The sequence below is a fragment of the Podarcis cretensis genome (genome assembly GCF_951804945.1).
Source record: "Podarcis cretensis genome assembly, chromosome: Z".
Lineage (NCBI taxonomy): Eukaryota > Metazoa > Chordata > Lepidosauria > Squamata > Lacertidae > Podarcis > Podarcis cretensis.
The window spans coordinates 7,046,670-7,068,267 of NC_137184.1; the positions used below are offsets into that span (position 1 = coordinate 7,046,670).

The window sequence follows — 21,598 nt, forward strand, 5'->3', positions numbered from 1 at the left end:
CTCGTGCCACACCAGTGTAGCGCACCACACCCTTTGAGAACCACTGGAATAGCAGGTGGTTTAAGGCACAATTCCATTAGTTGTTTTGCTTTTGTTTTTGGAGGGGATGCTTAGCCTCAAGCAATATGCCCTGCTACCGACTCAACCTTTGAAAACATGCTGATGATGGGGCATACCACAAAAATTACACTTCCTTGTATCTGTGCCAAAATACCATGGTTGTGGCTATCCAGAAATTCCTAGGCTGATCGAACTGATACTTTGCCTTTGATCTCCCACATATACCTGGCTTGACTCCTGTGAACTGTGTAGTGTGGCGGACAGAAGGGGAGAGAGGGAGAAGAAGATACCTGCCACTCCCAAACTGTAATGACTTCCATCTGGGACTGAACTTTGCAATGGTTTTCCTTTATTGACGTATTTTATCACTGTTCTCCCTCCCCTCCTATCTCACTTAAGAGGGGAAGGCATTGACAGCACCCAAAGGAACTTCCTATCCCAAATGTTTTACCTCGGAAGTTGGTGGGCTCTCCTTCATTGGAGGTTTTTAAACACAGGTTGGATGACCTTCTGTCAGGGATTGTTTTGTGTGATTCGTGCTTTGCAGTGGATTGGAGTCAGTGACCCTCAGGGTCCCTTCCAACTCTACAATTCCATGATTCCATCCACTTTCTACCATCTCCAGTGCTCTTCCCTTTCCTCACCACTTGGATCCATTTGTGCCAGAACCCTCACAAAACTCTCTTTATACGTGGGCAAGGGGAGTTCATATGACTGGAGTGTTGGCTTCCAGAAGAACTTTTGTCTGTTAGACCAGCTCTGCACTTCCTCCCCAAGCTGGTTCAATGCTCATATTGATCAATTTCATTATGGGTGATACCCAGTGTTAGTCATACCCAGAGTAAACCTGTTGCGGCTGCTCTGAGGATGACTGAAGTTGGATACTTTATTCAGGTACGAGGAATCCCCAGGCTACCATTCATCCAAGCCACGCCACTGCTGTGTACCACCCTTGAGTGTTTTTTTGCCAGGTTAGAATGTGTCTTTGAACTCTGATAATGCCTCTTGGTTGCTTGAATGGAAGATAGAGAAAGATGACTGAGAATGAAGAAACTAGCCTACTGTAAAAAAAGAAAACTCACATTCATTACTCCACCCACATTTGCTTTGGCCCCACCCACCACTGGCATATGGCCCCCCAGGAGGTTGCCCAGAAGTGAATGCAGACCTTGGGCTGAAAAGGGTTCTTGACCCCTGATGTATATTTCTTTAACCCACTTTTTCAGACCAAAAACTACACTCTCCCTAAAGTGCCTCATATTAGTAAAAAATCCAAGACAGTGCTGGTGGCATGGACTACTGTACACGAATATGAATGAGATGCAGCTCCTGCCTTCAACCTTATAAACTAAAAGGCACTGTTCACACACATGGGAAGTGATGTGAAGGGGGCAGTAGAGAAGGGTGTTAAAGTTGACCATCTTGGAATTATGAGTATGTCCTTTCTCTGGAAGCAGTATGCCCCTGATTAGCTGTTGCTGGGAATTGCTAGTGAGGAGAGCACTGTTTCTGGTTGCAGGCTTCACACAGGCATCCAGCTAGGTTCTATGAGAAAAGGGTGCTGACCTTCGGACTCATCCAGCCACAGAGTTCTTCTTACATTCTTAGAGAGATGGTCTGGATGCTGTTATCCATGCCCCAATAATGTCCATCCCAGATTATTGTAATGCTGGAGTCTCCACTGTGTCATCAAATACCTACAGAGATCTCCCAAGGCTACAATTAGGTCCTCCTTTCACCAGAATATAAGTCATAATGGCTGTGTGAGTGTCTGTTAACTCTCCCAAGCACTACCCACACTAGCAGTGGCTGCTAGCTACAATTCCTATATTCTGCCCCCAATGTCAGTATGCCTCCAAATGCCAGTTGCTGGAAATCACAAATGTGAAGAGTGCAGTTGTACTCAGGTTCCTTTTGTCCCTTCCCATGGACTGCTGCCTTCAAGATGGTGGACCAGATGGGCCTTTAGGCCGATCCAGCCCAATCTTAAAGAATGCTAGTGAGTTGTAAATGGCACAGCTACCCAGTGGCATCTTCCTCTGGCTTGGTGGCATAGGCCACAGTGCCTTTCCTGTTTACTTCTTCTGAAAACAGAGTTGTGTTGTAGTTTTGGCAGTTAAGGTGGAAGCCTTCCTCTTGAATTGCCAGAGGGGTCACACAGGATGTTCAGAGGACCCAGAGATTAAATACAACCTTACATATATGTTTTAATCAGGTAGCCTGATCTTTTCAAATTGTGTTAATCTGAATAAAATAAAATTAGATTTTTAATTTTTTAAAAAGTACCTTGTACTCGCCAACCATTTTGGTGTCTTTATACGCTTAGACCACATCACAGTACAATGGAGCAGATTTACTTAGTTCTGCTTTCCAGGGTGGGAAGCCTCAGGCCTGGGGGCTGAAAGAGTCTGGTCCTCTCCTGCAGACATGCCTTCTTTCCAGAGCACACCACCGTAGGCCACACCCCCTCAGCCCTCCCATTCTTTGCTCCCTACTTGGGTGTTTTTGCCTGGCTGGAATATGTACTTGAACTGTGATAATGCATCTTGCTTATCTGACTGGGGAGAGGAAGGAGGATGTAGGAACCATGGATTTTTGTGTGATATTGTGTGACTGAAATGTTGTCCTCTGCACAATGGTAAGAATCACCTCCATTGTTCTACTTGCATGTGACCCCCAAGGAAATGTGATCTTTGGGCTGAAAAAGGGCTGCTCTAGGTGGTTGGATAGGATAGTATCTGGGCAGTGGGGACTGTGGCCTGGGGCGCTTTTTTGAAAAAAGGACATAATCCAGCACTCCCATGACGGGCTCCCTCATCAAAACCAGAACTGTAGGGAGGCAAGCCATGCCTGGGCCAGGCCTTCAGTGCCTGGTTCCATCGTATGAGGAAGCTGCTGAGACAGCTTCCTTGTGCAACAGCTCAACACCACCAGCTACCTCCTGGGTCAGGCCTGACCTGGGGGTGGAAGCAGCAGAGAGGAAGAGAGGCAGTGGCAACATCATTTCCCCTTTCCTCTGCTGGGTTCTGGAGTGTGAGTACACCCCTCTGCGCTACTTTGTGAGCCTAGGTTCAGACAGTCCAACCCTAGCCTACCTCAGGCGGCAGTAGCATACACTCTGGGTGCTTTTCCTTCTATTTCCAAAAGTAAAAGGGATGAATACTTAACTTTGTTCAAAAGCTGAAAGTTAAAGGAAAGGGTCTAGGATCTCCCTGGGAGGTGGGGACCTCCCACAGCCCCTCCACCTCCTAGCTGTGGCCCTCAGTTGGAAGCAGCTTGGTGTGCAGTGGTGGTTTCTTTAAAACATTGTTTTGTGCAGTGCTTTCTGCATTGGCTTCTCTGGCAGGGACACTCTGACATCTGGCAGAGATTCCCTGCGCGCCTTGCACAAATTCCAAATATGTGTTCTAGGGCATGTACTCAGTTCATGCAGGGTGCTGGTCAAACCCATAATTTATTCTTATCCTGCCCTTCCTCCATGGTGCTCAGAACAGTACGGTACATTGGTTTCTCTCTCCCTCCCTCCCTCCCGTTCCACTTCTTCTCTCTCTTTCCCTCCTGCGCCACCTCTTTGTCCTCACAACTTCCCTGTGAGGTCGGCTAGGCTGGGAGATAGGGATGAGTTCATCTGTAGGTTCTGATTTTGCTCTGGAGTCCCTGCCTCCCCCCCCCCCCCAGTCTTGAGTTCTCCACCTTTCCACATCAGTTTTGACAACCTCTTTTTTAAAGTTCTCATGAAAATCCATCAGTGACATTTTCCTAATATCCACATTTTTCTGCAAGCACTTATCACTAATATGATTTGTTTGTGTATGTTCTTTGCACTAATACATGCTTTTTTATGAGTATATATATCTGACTGTGAAGAATGGCAGGATTTCAATTCATATGTTTCTTTGGAAAGAGTGAGTTTGGTAGATTCGCCTTTCCGTGCAAACTGATCAGAATCCCTGCTGGGAAATGGTGACTAACTTGGAGTGTTTTGGTTGAGCAGGGATTTAAAACCCATTCTCCCTGGTAAATGTCTGACTCTCTATCCACTTTCCCATCCTGGCTTTCTTAGTTATCACTGTAATCCTCATGTGAACACAGGGTAAACCCTAGGAAGCACCCGCACTTGCCCATTGCCTCACAATGCAGGGGAAGATCAGAATATTGGGCAAATACTCATATGCCTCTGGGGAAACCCACAGGGCTTGAGTTATGAAGCAGCTACCAGCAGACAGAACCATGCTGGCTCCCAGCAACATAGATAAATTGCAAATGACAATAGAAGGGAAGGACATTAATTCTACTGCAGGCTGAGAAGAAGAGACCCCACTGAAGTGAGACTTTTAAGATTTATTTTATGATGCCGCCTTACCTCAAATGTATTCACAGTGCTTTTTTTTCACTTGGGCATTGTCTAAAATGCCAGTCCTGACAGCTGACCTAAGTTTTCATGTGCCTGCTCAGCCTGCTGCCCATGTTCACATAGCAGATAGCTTCCCCCTGTCCTGCTTTCATGCTGAGAGCCTCCCGCTCCACCTCTGGCCATGCATTCCATTGTTGTTCAGCAGTAATGCAAGGTGGTGGTGGTGGGAGTGAGAGAGATGGGAGCATTTTGATTACTCTTATGGACTTGATTTATGGGGACCATTTTAAATCACAAACCATCTGTGCACCTCTTCCCGGTCCAAAATGGATAAAAGACCATCAATCTGAGCACAGGCACCCGCCACCCGCCCTGCAACACATGCACGCACATACAAAGCTAGATCTCCCTTCCTCTCTCCTTCCCTTCTTATTAGCAGCTCAGTTTCCCAAGCCTAATGGTCTTTTTGCCAGAGCCTAACTGCCTTTTCCCAAGGGTAGGGTGACTTGCATGTGTTTTTATTATTTCCTTATGGAAGCCAAAAAAGCAGATAGGGGGAAATGAATACCAATCTTTATTGCTCTTTGGCAAGATTATCTCTTATCTTCCTTTCCTGTGAGGATGCCTTGGAGAGGAGAGAGAAAGGGGGTATGCTGCCATAAAGATCCCAAATGACCTCGGCCACGTCTCAATCTCTAATTCACCCTTTTTGTGTGGTAGAATAGTGATAGCCCTTCTCATGAGCCTAAATTGGGGCACAACATGGGTGAAGGAGGTAATCATCTATGCAGAGCCTAAGGGGTGTGCAGTCAAAGCTCCTTGATGGAGCATATGCTTTGCACGGAGAAGATCCCAGGTTCAGTCCCTGGCATCTCTAGCTGAGAAAGGCTCAGGTACCATAGGGAAGGGACGCAGTTGGCACTGTGGGTTAAACCACAGAGCCTAGGACTTGCTGATCAGAAGGTTGGCAGTTCAAATCCCCGCGATGGGGTGAGCTCCCGTTGCTCGGTCCCTGCTCCTGCCTGCCTAGCAGTTCGAAAACACGTCAAAGTGCAAGTAGATAAATAGGTACCACTCTGGTGGGAAGGTAAACAGCGTTTCCGTGCACTGCTCTGGTTCACCAGAAGCGGCTTAGTCATGCTGGCCACATGACTTGGAAACTGTACACTGGCTCTCTCGGCCAATAAAGCGAGATGAGCGCTGCAACCCCAGAGTCGGTCACGACTGGACCTAATGGTCAGGGGTCCCCTTATCTTTACCTTTACCATAGGGAAAGGAAAGTGCAGGCCTGAGGCCAAATATATCCCTCAAGAATTCCCTGCCTGGCCATTGAGACTCCCCACACCACCCGCCTCCCAAGCCATACACTCTCTCCATGGGCCATGCTACTCACTGACCTCCCTTGCACCTTTCTTGGTTGTTATTGGCAGGCTTGCATCCTTGGACTATGATAACACTCTTGGTCGCCTGGGTGGAAGATAAAGGAAGGTGTGTGGTAGAAACTAACCTACTGTGCAAAGGTTATTTGAAGTTTATTCATAAGCAAATGAAATTGCAGGCAGGATTTGAAATTTGAGCAATGGGAAGAAATGATAATATATGAAATAGAGGAATGTGTATTAGGTGAAATGCGCAATATTATGCAGTATACAAAGGGGATAGGTATAAAAACAGCATGGAAGAGGAAGTGGGAAGTCAAATTATAAGATAAATGTATAACAAATTTGAAGTTTAAAATTAATTGGCTAAAGTTATAAAAAAAATTAATGAAAATTGTAATAATAAAAAATAAAATCTGCATTTATTATGCCACCCATTTTTGCTCTTGGTCCACTGCCACCAGCATGTGACCCCCTAAAAGCTTGGCCAGTAGGGAATAAGGACCTCAGGTTGGAAAAAGGTAGTAGGTGATGGGAAAGTCATTCTGCAATCTAGTTCAGCAAACATGATAATCTTTTAAACATGAGTTTCTAATAGTGAAACACTATGGAGTTGTGTGAGCAAAAGGTTGTTAGTGCTGTAAGTGCTCTTCCAGGACACTCAGTTCCATGACAGTTTTACACATTCCCCTCCAAACTCTTAGCATTTTAAGAGCATGCTCAATCCTCTGTGAGGTCTTTGAGGGGAGGATTCTGACTCCTCTGCACCAAAGAACACTTTTTATTTCTAAAGGGTTTTGGAGGGGGCGGGCAGTAACATTTGCAAATCTAGAGATTTCCATAAGTCTGTTGATAGCTCCTGACTTTAGATGGGTGTGCTGTTTTAGCTATGGAAGGATTGACACTCACCCTGAATATCATTCACAAGGGGAATGGTACAGCTATAAACATATGTACATAGACAATTATTTTAGCTTTCCCCCATGAAATTGCAGGTGCCCCATGAGAATTATCTTGTGCCTTCGTTTTTTTATTATTTGAATTCCTAGTTTGGTTTATGCAGATGCCTCTTCCTCATGGTTTGGATCATGGTAGGCAAACTAAGGCCCAGGGGCCAGATCGAGCCCAATCTCCTTCTCAATCCGGCCCGCGGACGGTCCGGGAATCAGCATGTTTTTACATGAGTAGAAAGCGTCCTTTTATTTAAAATGCATCTCTGGGTTATTTGTGGGGCCTGCCTGGTGTTTTTACATGAGTAGACTGTGTGCTTTTATTTAGAATGCATCTCTGGGTTATTTGTGAGGCATAGGAATTCGTTCTTCTTTTTTCAAAATATAGTCTGCCCCCCCCCACAAGCTCTGAGGGATGGTGGACCAGCCCCCTGCTGAAAAAGTTTGCTGATCCCTGGTTTGGTTAAAAGGCTTTTAAAGTAACCAGATAAGGAATTTATTTTTGTGCACTCATTGCCTATAAATAAAGTGCTTCTTCCCAGTCCTTGAACTCCATCATACCCCAGTAGATTCCATAACTTAGCTGCCAGTCTGGATAGTCTCTGACAGGAACGATTAAAGTATTATCTTTGAAGACTTTCAGATTTCAAAGGGATATAATTTGGAAACAAGGGCATCCTAGCCTAGTCCAAACCTCTTTTGAAGATATATATTCTCTGTTTCTAAGAACTCCAGTCACATGGAGGTGGCCAAAGTATTGGAGCCTCAGCTTCAGGATCTGTCCTTCCAGTGAGCACTCAGGGCTCCCATTTTGAATGTTTCATCCTGGAACTTTATCAAAAGCTGCCCTGGCTTCTGTCTCCAATCCCAGCTGTCCCACCTTGGCTCCGTCCACAGCCCCCGCCTCAATGGCCTCCTCCGTGGCCTCTTCTGCTACCGCCACCATACTTCCAGAAGCCCGCACTTCCTGAAGTATGGTGGAGGTGGAGAGTGCAGGTGGTAGCCATGGCAGGGCTGCCAGAAGTATATTGTGGTGAAAAGCGAGTGGGCAGTCGTGGGTACGCCAACAAATGGGTAGGTAGCAGCAGGCAGGTGGCAGTGGCAGGATGGTGCCGGGGGGGTGGGGTGGGGAGTAGAGTCCTGATTTGTCCTCCTGAGAGGGTATGCTATATATATACTGCACTGTCCATAATCCCTATTTAGCAGGAAAAGTTATTTTTAAAAAATACTTTCAAATTTAACAGAAGAAAAAACAGAGAAAGAGACAAAAAAGTTGAAAGAGAAAACAGTGTCAGCTCATATTAAGGGCATCAGCCCTGAGTGCTCACTGGAAGGACAGATCCTGAAGCTGAGGCTCCAATACTTTGGCCACCTCATGAGAAGAGAAGACTCCCTGGAAAAGACCCTGATGTTGGGAAAGATGGAGGGCACAAGGAGAAGAGGACGACAGAGTACAAGATGGTTGGACAGTGTTCTCAAAGCTACCAGCATGAGTTTGACCAAACTGCGGGAGGCAGCGGAAGACAGGAGTGCCTGGCGTGCTCTGGTCCATGGGGTCACGAAGAGTCGGACACGACTAAACGACTAAACAACAACAACAACTATCAGTATGATTGCAGATATTAATATTGCACAGTTTGAAGCGTCTGGATGCATAAAAACTGGATGCATAAGAAACTGGGGGAACCAGGTCGTTCCATCCCTTCTTAACAACCTGGCAGGGAAGATAACTTGATTGTGGAGTTTTGTTTTGCTTTTTAATCTGTCCCTGTTGGAGGGATACTTGTTAAATTTTTGTTGGTGTAACTTGTTACGAGTTTTCAGCCTTCAGCTTCTTCACCACAAAATCCTAGATTTCAGGGAATGGGGTGAGAGTAAAATTTGTGGACCCAAAACTCACTGCTGCTGTCTGAAGAGGAGCCCTAGTGGCTGCTATCCCCATCTGCAGAGTTCAGATGGGGGCGTGTGAAGTGTGTGTGTTTGTCCCACTTTCCTGTCCCCAAGTGTTGGTAGACTGGTATGGGGGACAGGAGTTCTGTGGCTTCATCTGTGATTTCCACCCTACCCCACCACTGCACAGAGCGAACGATTTGATAGGACACAGGCACAACCTCCTTCATTTCTCATTGAAAAAGAATTCAGAGGAGCCTAACTATGTTGTCAATTGACCTGAGGATGTTCACTTGAAAATATAATTTTGGCTTAGATCTGGATTTGGTGCACACCTGGCCCCTATGTTCAGTGCCCCAATGTGAACACTTACTTTTCTTTTTAGGTAAAATTGAATATTTGGAGCATGCAGCATGTTAGCAATGTGTGGGGTTGGGCGCTTCTACCAGACTGTTGGGATGTTTGTTCATTGGTTCCTGCACTCTATTAATGAAGCAGACTCTTTCTTTCTTACAAAGGGATCTGAGAGGAAAACTACGCCTCCTGGCCTAAATCACACCTCAGCCAGGCCTCCAAAGCCTTGTTTTGTTTAAGCATATGTTGAAACAATCAGTTACAGCTATACACAGGTAGAGTCATAGCTTCGTTGTTGGTTGGTATGTCTGTGTATATACATGTGTGTGTGTGTGTGTGTGTGTACACACACATACACACACAATGTAAAACCATAAACTGTATGGTATAGGTATGAATTAGAACCTTATAAAATGTGCCTTCTCATTTCTGTGTAACTCAAAGCAGGGATTAAACAATAGGAAAAACTCATCAGAAAATTTTCCAAGGTAGAAATCTTTTTGCAACTTTTCATTGTGCATTTGAGAGGATGAAGCATTTTTCCCATTTCCCTCTCCATTTAAATATTTTCCCCATGTCTTTAAATAAATCAATATAGGGTGCTCTGCGGGTGGGGGTCAGTTAGGAATGAGAAGACAGGAAACTGGAATTTAATAGGCAAAGAAAGGAACGAAGTGAAGGGGGGCAAAGTTGCTACAAACCCATCCCCCCCCAGCTTGCAGACCACCATGCATAAGGCAGAGAAAGGAGAAATTTCCATGTGTCTGTGGCATTCGGGAAGGCATCCCTAGAGCTCTCAACATTACTAGATGAGGCCCTGCTTTTCTCATCTCTTTGAAGGCCAGTTTTATGGAAAAAACAGAAATCTCTTTTTACTCCAAGGCAGGCAAAGCGACAAGGTTGGATAAAGCAGTGAAAGTGAGGAGCGAAATGCAGCCTGTGTGGGTTACAGAAGGCCAGGAGTTGAAGGAGAAGGGCTGGGAGGCACGTGAGACTGCTCTCCCACTCCTCTGTTAAGCAACACTTAAACAGTACAGTCATACCTTGGGTTACAGCCGCTTCAGATTGCGTTTTTTCGGGTTGTGGACCACTGAAACCCGGAAGTACCGGAAATGGTTATTTCTGTGTTTTGGTGGTTGTGCATGCGCAGAAGTGCCAAATCGCAACCTGCGCACGCACAGATGTGGGTTGCAAACACTGCGAGTTGTGAACGTGCATCCCACACAGATCACGTTCGCAACCTGAGCGTCCACCGTATTGCTCAAATGACCACCAGAGGAAAGAGCAGTTAAATGGTCTGAGTATCAGACAATGATTGGGAATACCCAGGTTCAGTTCATAAGGAAATAAAACAGATGGGAGTCTGTGGCCCTCCAGATGTTGCTGGTGTGCAACTCCTACCACCCCGACTTGCTGGGGTCAATGGGATTTGGAGCAAAACAGCATATTGGATGGCCATCTGTCATAGATGCTTTTGTTGAATCATAGAATATTAGAATTGGAAGGGGGTCAAGGGCCACGTAGTCCAACCCCCTGCAGTGCAGGAATCTCAACTATTGATCCAGAGAGTACAAGCCATTGCCTCCATTTTATTTTACAAAAATCTAATGATCCAGTAATTTTTCAAAAATATACATGACCTCTGCATGTTCCACTGTAATATATGCCTTCTTAGTACTTCTAAGTAAATATCTAGAGCTGAATCTTTGGGGCCAGAAGGCTGGAGGGTGTGTGGGAAAGGGGCTGTTGCTGCTGCACTACCTCACTAATCAGCTGTTAGGCAGGGAGGCTGAGCAGCATAAACAAAGCCCCACTGTGCCTCCAGTCTCTTCAGGGCTTCCTCCACTCTCATTGACATACTCTTTGGGTCTCCTTGTGGGCCATGAGGACTCCCCCGTTCTCTTTCACCAGTTCTTGGTGTGATTCTATTTATTTATTTTCTGGTGCCAAGTGTATACACAGTCTCGTGTGAGTAGAAAGTGCATAAGTGGAGGGATGCCTGTATAAAATTCATCTGCTCTCTCTGGCTCATACATTTTCAGAAGTGGAAAGAAAGACCAGGAAATAACCCTGACAAGAGGGCTTGCCCCACCTCCCAGTCACACTGATTGGGCCCTGATCACAGCCAAGAGCCCATTCTTGCTAACCCAAGTAGCACTTTGGCTTGTCTATCAAATTGCCATTTCCAATTGCCACCCGAGAAGCTCCTCACTCCCTTAGAACCACCTCTGCCTTGCTTGCAAAAATTAGGATTTTAAGGGACATACTGAAAAAGTATGATTGCTTTACGGTTTCCATGAATGTCTTGGGAGAAACGGGGCATTTGACGGGTATGCTCTTAGCCACATCCCTGTGACCCCATGTCTAAACAGCTAATCATCCTGAATTGTCCAAAATCCAACCCACCCAAAACACCTTGCATGGAGAAATGAGGCCAAAGAAAGTGGCATATTTCTTTGGGCTAGCAAGGTGATAATTGGATTTTAAAAAATTGTCCACACCTGTTGAAGATTAATTACGTTGTCAGTTTTCTCTCTAGGAAACGGCTCCTATTTTCCTAGAGAAAAAGATTATGTTGCTTTAATTGTTTTGTTTTCTTTATTAATGACCAGTGTAAAGTTTTATAAATAATAAAGACTCTGAGAAACAGAACCAATTGATGTTTATTCCTATAACAGGAATTTCACTAAGAGATAGCTGGAATGCTGCTGCTGCCGCTTCTGTAAAGAAGTAAAATATGCAGGAAAACTTTTCTGTAAAGAACTCAGCTGCAGAAAGAAATGAAAATGCAAGAGTAGATGCTCACACACCAACAGTATAACTTTGCCGTCTATATTAATTTTATTTATAAAATTCATACCCTGTTTTTTCTTTTATTGCCACACTTGCAGTTTAACAGGTTTGTTGGCAAATTCAAAGTGTCTCTGTCACAATTTTTTGATTTTCTATTCAATTCCTTGATTCAGACTTCCGGATCAGTTGTGATCACGTTCAGGTCGTGAGTTTGTCCAGTGAGCTTGTCAGGATGACTCAATCATAGAAAAGGGTGAAAGGGGGAGCGACGGCAACACAATACCCCTAAATTTCTTGATTTACCAACATTGAATATTGTGCTTGTAGCATCTGAAGGCAGCCCTCTTTAGAGAAGTTTTGAATGTTTGAAGTTTTATTCTGTTTTTAATGTTCTGTTGAAAGCTTCCCAGAGTGGCTGGGGAAATCCAGTCAGATGGGTGGGGTAGAAATAAATTATTATTATTATTATTATTATTATTATTATTATTATTATTATTATTAATTTGTTTTATGGATTCTTTTCCTGGCTTTTTGATCAATTCTTTCTCATTTTAAATCAAGTCTTCCAGAAGTTCTGGGTTAAAAAAAATTAATCTTTTGATATCTCAAGGGTTGTCACATCGAAGAGGGAACAATATGGTTTTTTCCTGCCCTGGAGGTTAGGATTCAAACCAGAGGCTTCAAATTACAAGAATGGAAATTCCGATTAAACATCAGGGAGGAAATAAGAGCTGTTTGACAGAGGAACAGTCTCCCTCAGGAGGTTGTGGACTCTCCTTCCTTGGAGGTTTTTGAGCAGAGGTTGGATGGCCGCCTGTCATGGATGCTTTAGCTGAGAATCCTGCTGTGGTGTTTGCCCGTTCTTTTGAAAATGTCTGTACAGGGGAAGACAAAGAGTTAATAGGTAGACCAATAGAAAAGCCAGAGGTGGAACCTACCTGTTTATAAAAGGGCTTAGCCCAAGGTTTAGTTAGCTAGTTAGTTAGTTAGTTAGTTAGTTGGTTGGGAAAAGGCAGCTGGGAAAGCAGTTGGCAGACAGATGGAAATAGAGAGACAGTTAGTGCAGTTGGTTCTTGTGTGAGGGGAGGTAGAAGAGTTAGAGACAGAATAAAACAAGACTAAGAGGAGAAAGAGACGCAGGTGGCGCTGTGGGTTAAAGCCTCAGCGCCTAGGGCTTGCCGATCGAAAGGTCAGGCGGTTCGAATCCCTGCGGCGGGGTGCGCTCCCACTGCTCGGTCCCAGCGCCTGCCAACCTAGCAGTTCGAAAGCACCTCCGGGTGCAAGTAGATAAATAGGGACCGCTTACCAGCGGGAAGGTAAACGGCGTTTCCGTGTGCAGCTCTGGCTCGCCAGAGCAGCGATGTCACGCTGGCCACGTGACCCGGAAGTGTCTCCGGACAGCGCTGGCCCCTGGCCTCTTAAGTGAGATGGGCGCACAACCCCAGAGTCTGTCAAGACTGGCCCGTACGGGCAGGGGTACCTTTACCTTTTTAAGAGGAGAAAGGGTAACAGCTTTTCAAATGCATTTAAAGTTTATTTGTGTTTGCAATAAACCACAATCTTCATTATTAACTTAAGAACCTGACTGAGACTAAATGATTTACCGGGGAGGACCTGGTTGGTGGCAGCAGATTAGTGGTGTACGGGTCAATAGTCCGTGAGATGACCGGGGGCTCTGTACGAACGCCATACCTGCATTGCAGGGGTTTGGACTAGATGACTCTTGGGTCCCTTTCAACTCCACGATTCATATGAAGCTACCCACTGTGACCCTAAAGTTTTGGGCCTGGTCAGTGACTGCCAGTCCATTTCCACAAATGAGCATGTAGTTTGGCTAAAATTGACAGGAAGTGGGGAAGAACCATGCCTGGAGCTCCTTGAGGATAGGTGGGGCAAAATGTAATAATTTAACAATAGCAGAGTCTGAATTTCCTCCTTGCAGGTTATTGTAGAATCATAGAAGTGTAGAGTTGGAAAAGCGCCAAAGGGTCATCTAATCCAAACCCCTGCAGTGATTCCAGCATTGGAAGGGGTTGGGCTAGATGGCCCTTTGCATACCCCCTTCCAACTGTATTATCTCCCCTTTTTTGTTGGCTACAAAAACACCATACATTTAAAGCACATGACTTTTCCCAAAGACTCCTGGAAACTGTAGCTTGTTTAGGATGCTGGGAACTGTAGCTTTGTGAAGGGGTAAGCTACAGTTCCCAAGATTCTTTTTAGTGGGAGGGGATGTGCTTTAAATGTATGGTGTGTACACAGCCTTTGTGTGCACGTTCTGTAAATTCTCAACAGGCATCTCATTGCAGACTTGTCATCCAGAGCTGCAGCCTGGGAACTGAATTTTTGCAAGGTTCAAGGCAAGGTGGGCTAGTTTGAGCAAGCCACCAACCCCAGAATCCCCTCTCTCCAGTCTTAACACCTTGAGGTGGAAAACTGGGAGAAGGGAAGGGTGCATTGAACACACACCATATGTGACGTATTTTTATGGATCTCCTAAGGCCAGGTGTTTCCTGAGCAAAGAAAGAACCAAACTGGGCAGGAGCAAAATGGAAACAATTCTTACTCACCTTCCTTTCCACTGCCTCCCTCCTTTGCACCTCACAAAGGGCTGTCATTTGGGGGAGGGAGAGGGGGCTGAAGTCCTAAGTGCCCCTCCCCCTCCCACCCTCCCAGTCCCTACCATTTATGCCTATTTGTGCCCTCTTGACAATTCTGCTGTGTTTTCCTTTCCTTGAAGGAGAGGGAATTGAGAGCCTCCCCTCCTCCCCAATGCAGGTATGTGCCTGTTCTCCATTACAGCTCCATTGGGGCTGAAATATGATCATGCCTGTGTCAGACCTACCAATATATTTATTTATCCATATAGGCTTTTCTCCTTAAGTTCATTATGTCCAAAGGTTTTCAACCTTTTTGAGCCCACGACTTCCTTGACCGACTATATTATTTCTGTGGCACCCCTGTGGGGCTCAGGAGCCCAGTTAGGTCATCCCTTGCCTGCAGAGCTGGCAGCCTCTTAGCCTTTTTTGAACACCCTCCCTTGTGGAGTCTTCCCTCAGCCTCCTCTCCTCTCCCCTCTCCTTGGGAGTCCTTCAGACAGCTGCTCAGTTGTTTCATTCTAGGATCCTACGTGCCTATTGTTCTAGGATCCATGCAAGCCTTTTGGAAGCAGAGACGTGAAAGGGCATCAGAGGCAGGAGGGAAGGAAAGAGGGACAGAGGCCAGTGTTGCCCGCAGCACCCCTGACCATCCTTCAAGGCACCCCAGAGTGCACGGCACACTGTTTGAAAACCACTGTGTTAGGCAAAGGATGGCTTGCTATTACTGTTGTTGTAGTAATAGTAGTAGTAGTAGTTGCGGTCATCATGTTAATCTCACCGCTGCTTCTAAATTTCAAAATGAAGCAAAAAGCTAAATAAAATAGTGTATGGGGAAAATACTTCATTGGCAGGACTTAAGCTATGTATACTGTACACTGTACACTCCTATTTGCTAGAGTAACTCCCACCACTGGTCCTTGAATTGGTCTACACACAAAGTTAGCCACAATCAACGAACTATGTCTATCCTGCTGTTTCTCATGAAAAAACTGTGTTTTCATACCCTCTGACATTTCTCTGACGAAAATAGGGACGTCCCATTCCAGAATGATAATTTTACTATTTGTACCCCACACATCTTACTGGGTTGCCCCAAAAGCTGCCCAGAGTGTCTGGGGCAATCCAGTAAGGTGTGTGGGATATAAATAGTAAAAGTATCACTCTGGAATGGGGTGTCCCTATTTTCATCGACAAAAAGTTGGAGGATATGCAACCTATCCTACACTTGGGCCAAGATCAGTATTTAGGCTCAATATCAGCTCTTGGCATCCTTGGGCATCTTCCAGGGCACCAGAGGTGCTGGCATCTGCCCTCTACCACCTCTGCCTAGCAGCAGCAAGCAAACTTAAATTTACCAGGATGCTCTGAAGCAATGCCATCCATTGTGGCAGTTATCACCAGGTAATTTCCATGGCTAAGGTCCCACCAAGAAAATCTTTGCCAAGAGCCCACTCGAAACTGGAGCCAGTATCAATTTTCTAGACCACAGATGGAAAACCTGTGACCCTCCAGATGTTGTCAGGACTCCACCTCCCATAAGCTTCAGTTGGCAAGGCCAGGGTTGATAGGAGTTGGAGTCCAGCAACATCTAGAGGACCATAGGCTCCAGCCACACAGTTCTAGAGAAATAAAGGCAACACATGCAACAATAGTGTGCAGCCTCAGTGCCCTTTCCCATTCACCAGGCATCACTTCAGGCCAGTCACTTCTGCCACTCCCAAATTTTGGTCTAGACTTGCTTCTTGAAACTGCTGGAGCAAACAGTGGTGTGATGGAAACAGCATAGCAATGGTGCCATTTGGGGACTTGCAAGAGGCATTAAGATGACTAACTTTGCCTTTTGGTTTCTTTAGGGAAAGAATAAATGTTCTGTTTCTCCTCTGGCAGGAGAAATTTGTTACCCGCATGTGGCTTTTTATGAAAATAATGTTTGCGTGTCCATGTTTTGTTTTGTTATTACCACTGCCACCACCTGTAAAATCAGCTCCTGGCTTTATGGATTGCTGGTTTGACACTCCAATAGGCTGGTTTGCATGTTTTATACCAAAGACTTCGGCATTTCTTATGCACTTTTGAGTCTTTGATCAGGTTGAGAAGAAAGTAAAGAAAGGAGGATAGGCACAAGAGCCATTCTGCCAAAGCCTGACTCACAATAGATGTTCAGAGCTAAGGAATGAGTTTCTTGTTACTCCAGGATGCCCAAAATGCTGACTGTTCTCTCCCTCGACATGCAATCCTACTGTGCCACTAACATGTCCAGCTCTGGAAGCTGCCAATTTATATATGAAGCCGAAAGAACACAGGGCGTGATCCAGAAGTACTCCTGCATACACAAAAGTTATTTTTGACCATTTGCAAAGCCATGCAAAGGGGGGGGGGGAAGGACTGGCTTGACAGTTGTTTTATATAAAACCCACTTTTCAACACTTATTTATGCAAACATGTGCCCCTCAACTGCTTTTTAAATTGTCTCAGGGCCGAGCTGAACCTTACTGATCTTTCATATCACATTTCCACTGAGTATTTATTCCAATTTATTTTTCAGGACGCACATAACATTGAAAGGAGCACTCTGCTTGCACTGTATTCCACTATTGTTCCCAAAAGTTAGGATATAGTGCAGAACTTAACATTTAAGAGAAAGTCATGAAAATGGAATAAACTATCATGTGAATGCAGCCTAAATCAGCACTGGTGGGCTGCAGTACTCCAGGGTTTCTGGCAGGAAGTCTTTCCCAGCCTTGCCTGAACAACTTAAGACAATACGTGTGCAAAGTGCACACACTACCACTCGGCTACTACCCTTTCACACAGCTTTCACAGAGTCCTCTTTTAAAGCCACCTAAAGTCCTCTTTTAAAGCCAGCACCTGCCCACTCATGCAAGTCATTTCCATAAATTCCAATCTGCAATGTATGGAAAAGTCCCTTGTATTGTCAGTCCTGAATCTGCTGCTCATGGGTTCAGTTGAGTGACCTCAGGTTCCAGAGTTACAGGAGATGGGGGAAGAAAAATAAACCCAACAACAACCAACTCCTCACCACTTCCTCCACCACATGCATATGTTTTCTCTGTCAAGTAAATAAATGAATGTTTCTCAGGTGTTTCTTTTCTTTGGCCTGCAGGAGAGTCCTTGAGCTTTGCTGATGATTTGCTCTCTGGTCTTGGAGCTGCCTGTGTGGCTGCTGGAAGGAGCCATGGAGATATCCCTGACACAAGCCTCTACTCCGTCATTTTCAAGTGTCTGGAGCCTGATGGATTGTACAAGTAAGGAAGGAGTCGTGTGGTGGAGTCATGGGGCATGGGGAAAAGATCATCCAGTGTCTTGTGCACATTACTTCTCGCATTTCAAAGTCTGTATGGATTGGAGACTGCCCAACCCAACCTCAGTCTGTCCTTAGCCAGTCACCATCTGTCTGTTTCTTACTGACAACTAGTTCAAGGGGTGGTGCTTCCTCTCAGCTTCCTCCTCCTTGCCCCAGCTTTGTAGAAGGGAGAAGGATGTGAACAAAAGCAAAATTAATTGCCTCTACCTCTAATGGACTCTGGCTCTGCCTGCCATTGCTCAGGCTCCACCTACTGTTGGCCTCCCTGCCTTCCGCCCTACCAGTCCCAATTGGCACCAACAACCACTTTCTGTATGGCAGTAGCAACAAAGGGCTGAAGAGAAGCAACTGTCCTATTATTTGCTTTTAAATTAGAAATGAACCACTTTTCCCCTCAAAATAAACTGAAAAGTGGTTTACAATAAAATAGACTTAACCCTAAAACTATCAATGCAATTGTTCCCTTAGGTTCTTAATCCAATCACAGTTAAGTCAGCTCCTTGGTACTCCAGGGAGCTGCAGACTATGAAATGGCCAATGGTGGAGGAAAGCTTGTGATGATTGCAACTGAACATGTACAGAAAGCCAATACAGGACTTACTATGTGACAATGGTGGTGGCAAAGAAAGCTTACTTCTCTGTCATCATTGCATCTGCAGAATGCCAGCCATCATAAATCTTTTCTGTAGTGAAGAGCCATTGAGTTAGGAGTTAGATACAAGGCTGGCCCAAGACATTTTGGCACCTGAGGAGAACCACAAATTGGGGCTCTCCTCTCCCTGCCGGGAAAGAAGGGATGAGTGAAAATCTAAAACAGGAAAATGGGAAGGGGGGGAATAGAGATCTACCTCAGGATCTGCTGTCTTATGGATCCTGCCACCTGAGGCAGTTGCCACACCTTGCCTCATGGGTGGTTAGCCCTGGTTAGATAATAAAGAGAGCCCCCAAAGAGCCAAGGTGACCAGTCTGCATTGCATTATGCAAATAAAATCACTCATATCCTTTCTAAATTTAATGCCACAGATTGGGCAGATTCAAAGATGGATATACGACACCATCTGATTGTGTTGATTTGGATACTTTCTTAATGTATCCTCCAAGCAGCTTGCTCATGGTATGGCATGGAAACAGCCCTGGTCATAGACGATTTACACTAGTAAATGAATATGGGGTATGTGACCCTGTTGTTTTGAATGGAGCCTCGGATAATTTGAATGGAGCCCTTAGTGACCTTTGATACTATTGACTGTGGCATCCTTCTGGGCTGTCTTGTTAGTTTGGATCAGGGAAGCACCAGTTTTTGTTGGCTGTGGTCTTTCCTGAGAGAATGGACCCAGTATGTGGTGCTGGGGGGGGGACTTCTGTTCCACCTCAAATCACTCCTGTCCTTCAACCAAAATTGCTAAAATGCACCTGCCAAGTTTGCATCCTGCAAGCTGGGGATGGATTTCAGCTCAGTAGTGCCTTGGGTGCTAAGGTCAAAAGCTTTGTCAGTTTGGACAATCCTCTTACTAAAATGGGTTACCTCCTCCATTGGAGTCTGTGAGTCTTTGAATGCTTGGAATCCCAAGTGGGGAAAATGCTGTAGTGCTCAGGTCCTACTTTCAGGCTCCCAAGAAGCATCTGTTTGGCCACTGTGAGAACAGGATGCTGGACTAGATGGGCCATTGGTCTAATCTAGCAGGACACTTCTGATGTTTGGAAAACAAGTCCAGGAATCTAGATGTCCAGAGAGATGGCCCCCTGCATTAGCCTTCTGCTGTGACTGTCATTTTTCTTACAACTTCCTTGGTAAAATATTGGGGGCGGGGGTTGATGGAAGAGAAGAGTGCTTTAATTTCCCTGAGATTTAAGACATGAAGTACAGAATGAAACATTAGACTGGAAAGATGTTTGGAAGGGGTGGGGGACAACCCTGGAAAACAATAGGAGAATATCAGAGCAGCCTCGGATAATTAAAACCCATTGTTGGAATGAATAATTCTCCCCCCTGCTTGGAACCGCAAAGGCAATTAAACCTGTGAACTGGCAAATCTACCACCACTGGCAAACTTTTCAGGCTTTGTTAATACTTTCCTTCTGCACCTCTAGCCAACTCCACAACCATTGGCTCCCACCAGCACCACTCTCAGGCCTCCCCTACAAACTCTATTACATATGTTGACATGATCTTTAAAAAGGAAATGGCTTTATTACACTTTGGTTTACGAGGCACGGCAGCTCTAATGCGTGCTTGCCATTTAATAATTTTTAATGTTTCCTTTTTAAAAAGATGTGCGTGTGTGTGTGTGCGCGCGCACACACACACACACACACAACCCTTCTGATTGTATATATTAAGAGTCAGGCTGTTCTGAAAAGGTGCCCAGCATGAATGTGGAAAACACAGCACAACCTGGCAGTGATTTGCTTCTAGTAAATTGTTCAGTCGCTATCAGTTGCTGCATACCCTCCAACATTTCTCCGATGAAAATAGGAACATCCCATTCCATAACAATAATTTTACTACAGTGGTCAGCAAACTTTTTCAGCAGGGGGCCAGTCCACTGTTCCTCAGACCTTGTGGGGAGGCAAACTATATTTTTGTGTTGTTGTTTTTTTTTGGGGGGGGGATGAACAAATTCCTATGCCCCACAAATAACCCAGAGATGCATTTTAAATACAAGGACACATTCTACTCATGTAAAAACACACTGATCCCCGGACCATCTGCGGGACAGATTTAGAAGGTGATTGGGCCGCATCCGGACTACGGGCCTTAGTTTGCCTACCCATGTTTTACTACTTATACCCCACACATCTTACTAAGTTGCCCCAGCCACTCTGGGCAGCTTCCAACATATATAAAAACATAATTAAACATTAAGCATTAAAAAAACAAACCTTCCCTATATAGGATTGCCATCGGACACCTCGGGAGTCAAATAACTCCATACCCTCCAACATTTCTCCAATGAAAATAGGGACATCCTAAGGAAAAGCAGGACATTCCAGGATCAAACCAGAAACCAAGATGACTTCTCTAAATCAGGCGTGACCCTGGGAAATAGGGGCACTTGGAGGGTCTGTTGCTGACTCCTCAGTTGCCAGTGGTACAAGAAAAGGAGGGGGAGGAGGAAGAGGTGAGGTTGTTTCCTTTCCCCTCCCAAATACATTGAAAGGAAGCAGCACAGCGTAGGCTTGCCCTTTGTGATACATGTGGCATGAGAATTAATTCCCCCCGTTGGACTTATTTATTTGTTAACTCTATCCATATATACCACTCAGCAACAATGTTCTCAGGGCGGTTAACAATAACGTTTTTAAATTCCATAAACAGAATACAGAAGGGAGATAGAAACAATTTCAGCCTGAGGGCCACATTCCCTTCTGGGGCCCACTTGTCAGTGGTGAGGCAAAAGTGAGCAGAAAAGTGGGTGGAGCAACAAATGGAAATGTTACGTGTGTATGTGTGTGTGTGTGTGTGTGTGTGTGTGTGTGTTCTAATCGATTATAGATATCTAGTTTTCTATAAATCTATCAGTCTGCATGGTGCATTATCTGTCAGAATAATACAAGCTATAGGAAGTCAGTGTGATTTACACCAGGGTAAATTGTGCCACTGGAGCTAATCCCTGTTCTAAACTCTGTTCAGACTGAGCTGGCCCAAGCCTGGCAGATGGAAAATAGTTTTGCTTACTGTGTCCTTTTTGCCAGTGTAACTTTCACTGGGTTGCTAAGTCATGTGACAGAGCTGAATGGAATTTGGAATGGAATGGAATTTGGAATAGGGGCCTGCCTCCCTTGCCCCATCCTGCCCCCACCATACCCCTGGAACTTTTCAGCTATGACTCTTGGGGACCCGCTTATTTGCAGGCCTATTCCACCTGGGTGGAGGGCATAGGAGGGTGGGG

General features: G+C 45.3%; 1 protein-coding gene across 5 annotated transcripts in view; it reads left to right on the forward strand.

Annotated features, from left to right (window-relative positions):
- Positions 1 to 21,598, forward strand: part of ASTN2 (astrotactin 2) — a 669,461-nt gene that overhangs the window by 609,943 nt on the left and 37,920 nt on the right. For all 5 annotated transcript variants that reach the window (XM_079961923.1, XM_079961924.1, XM_079961925.1 and 2 more), the window contains one exon: positions 17,505 to 17,646. In XM_079961923.1, the coding sequence (XP_079818049.1) occupies positions 17,505 to 17,646 (142 nt within the window). The remainder of the gene's footprint in view (positions 1 to 17,504; positions 17,647 to 21,598) is intronic.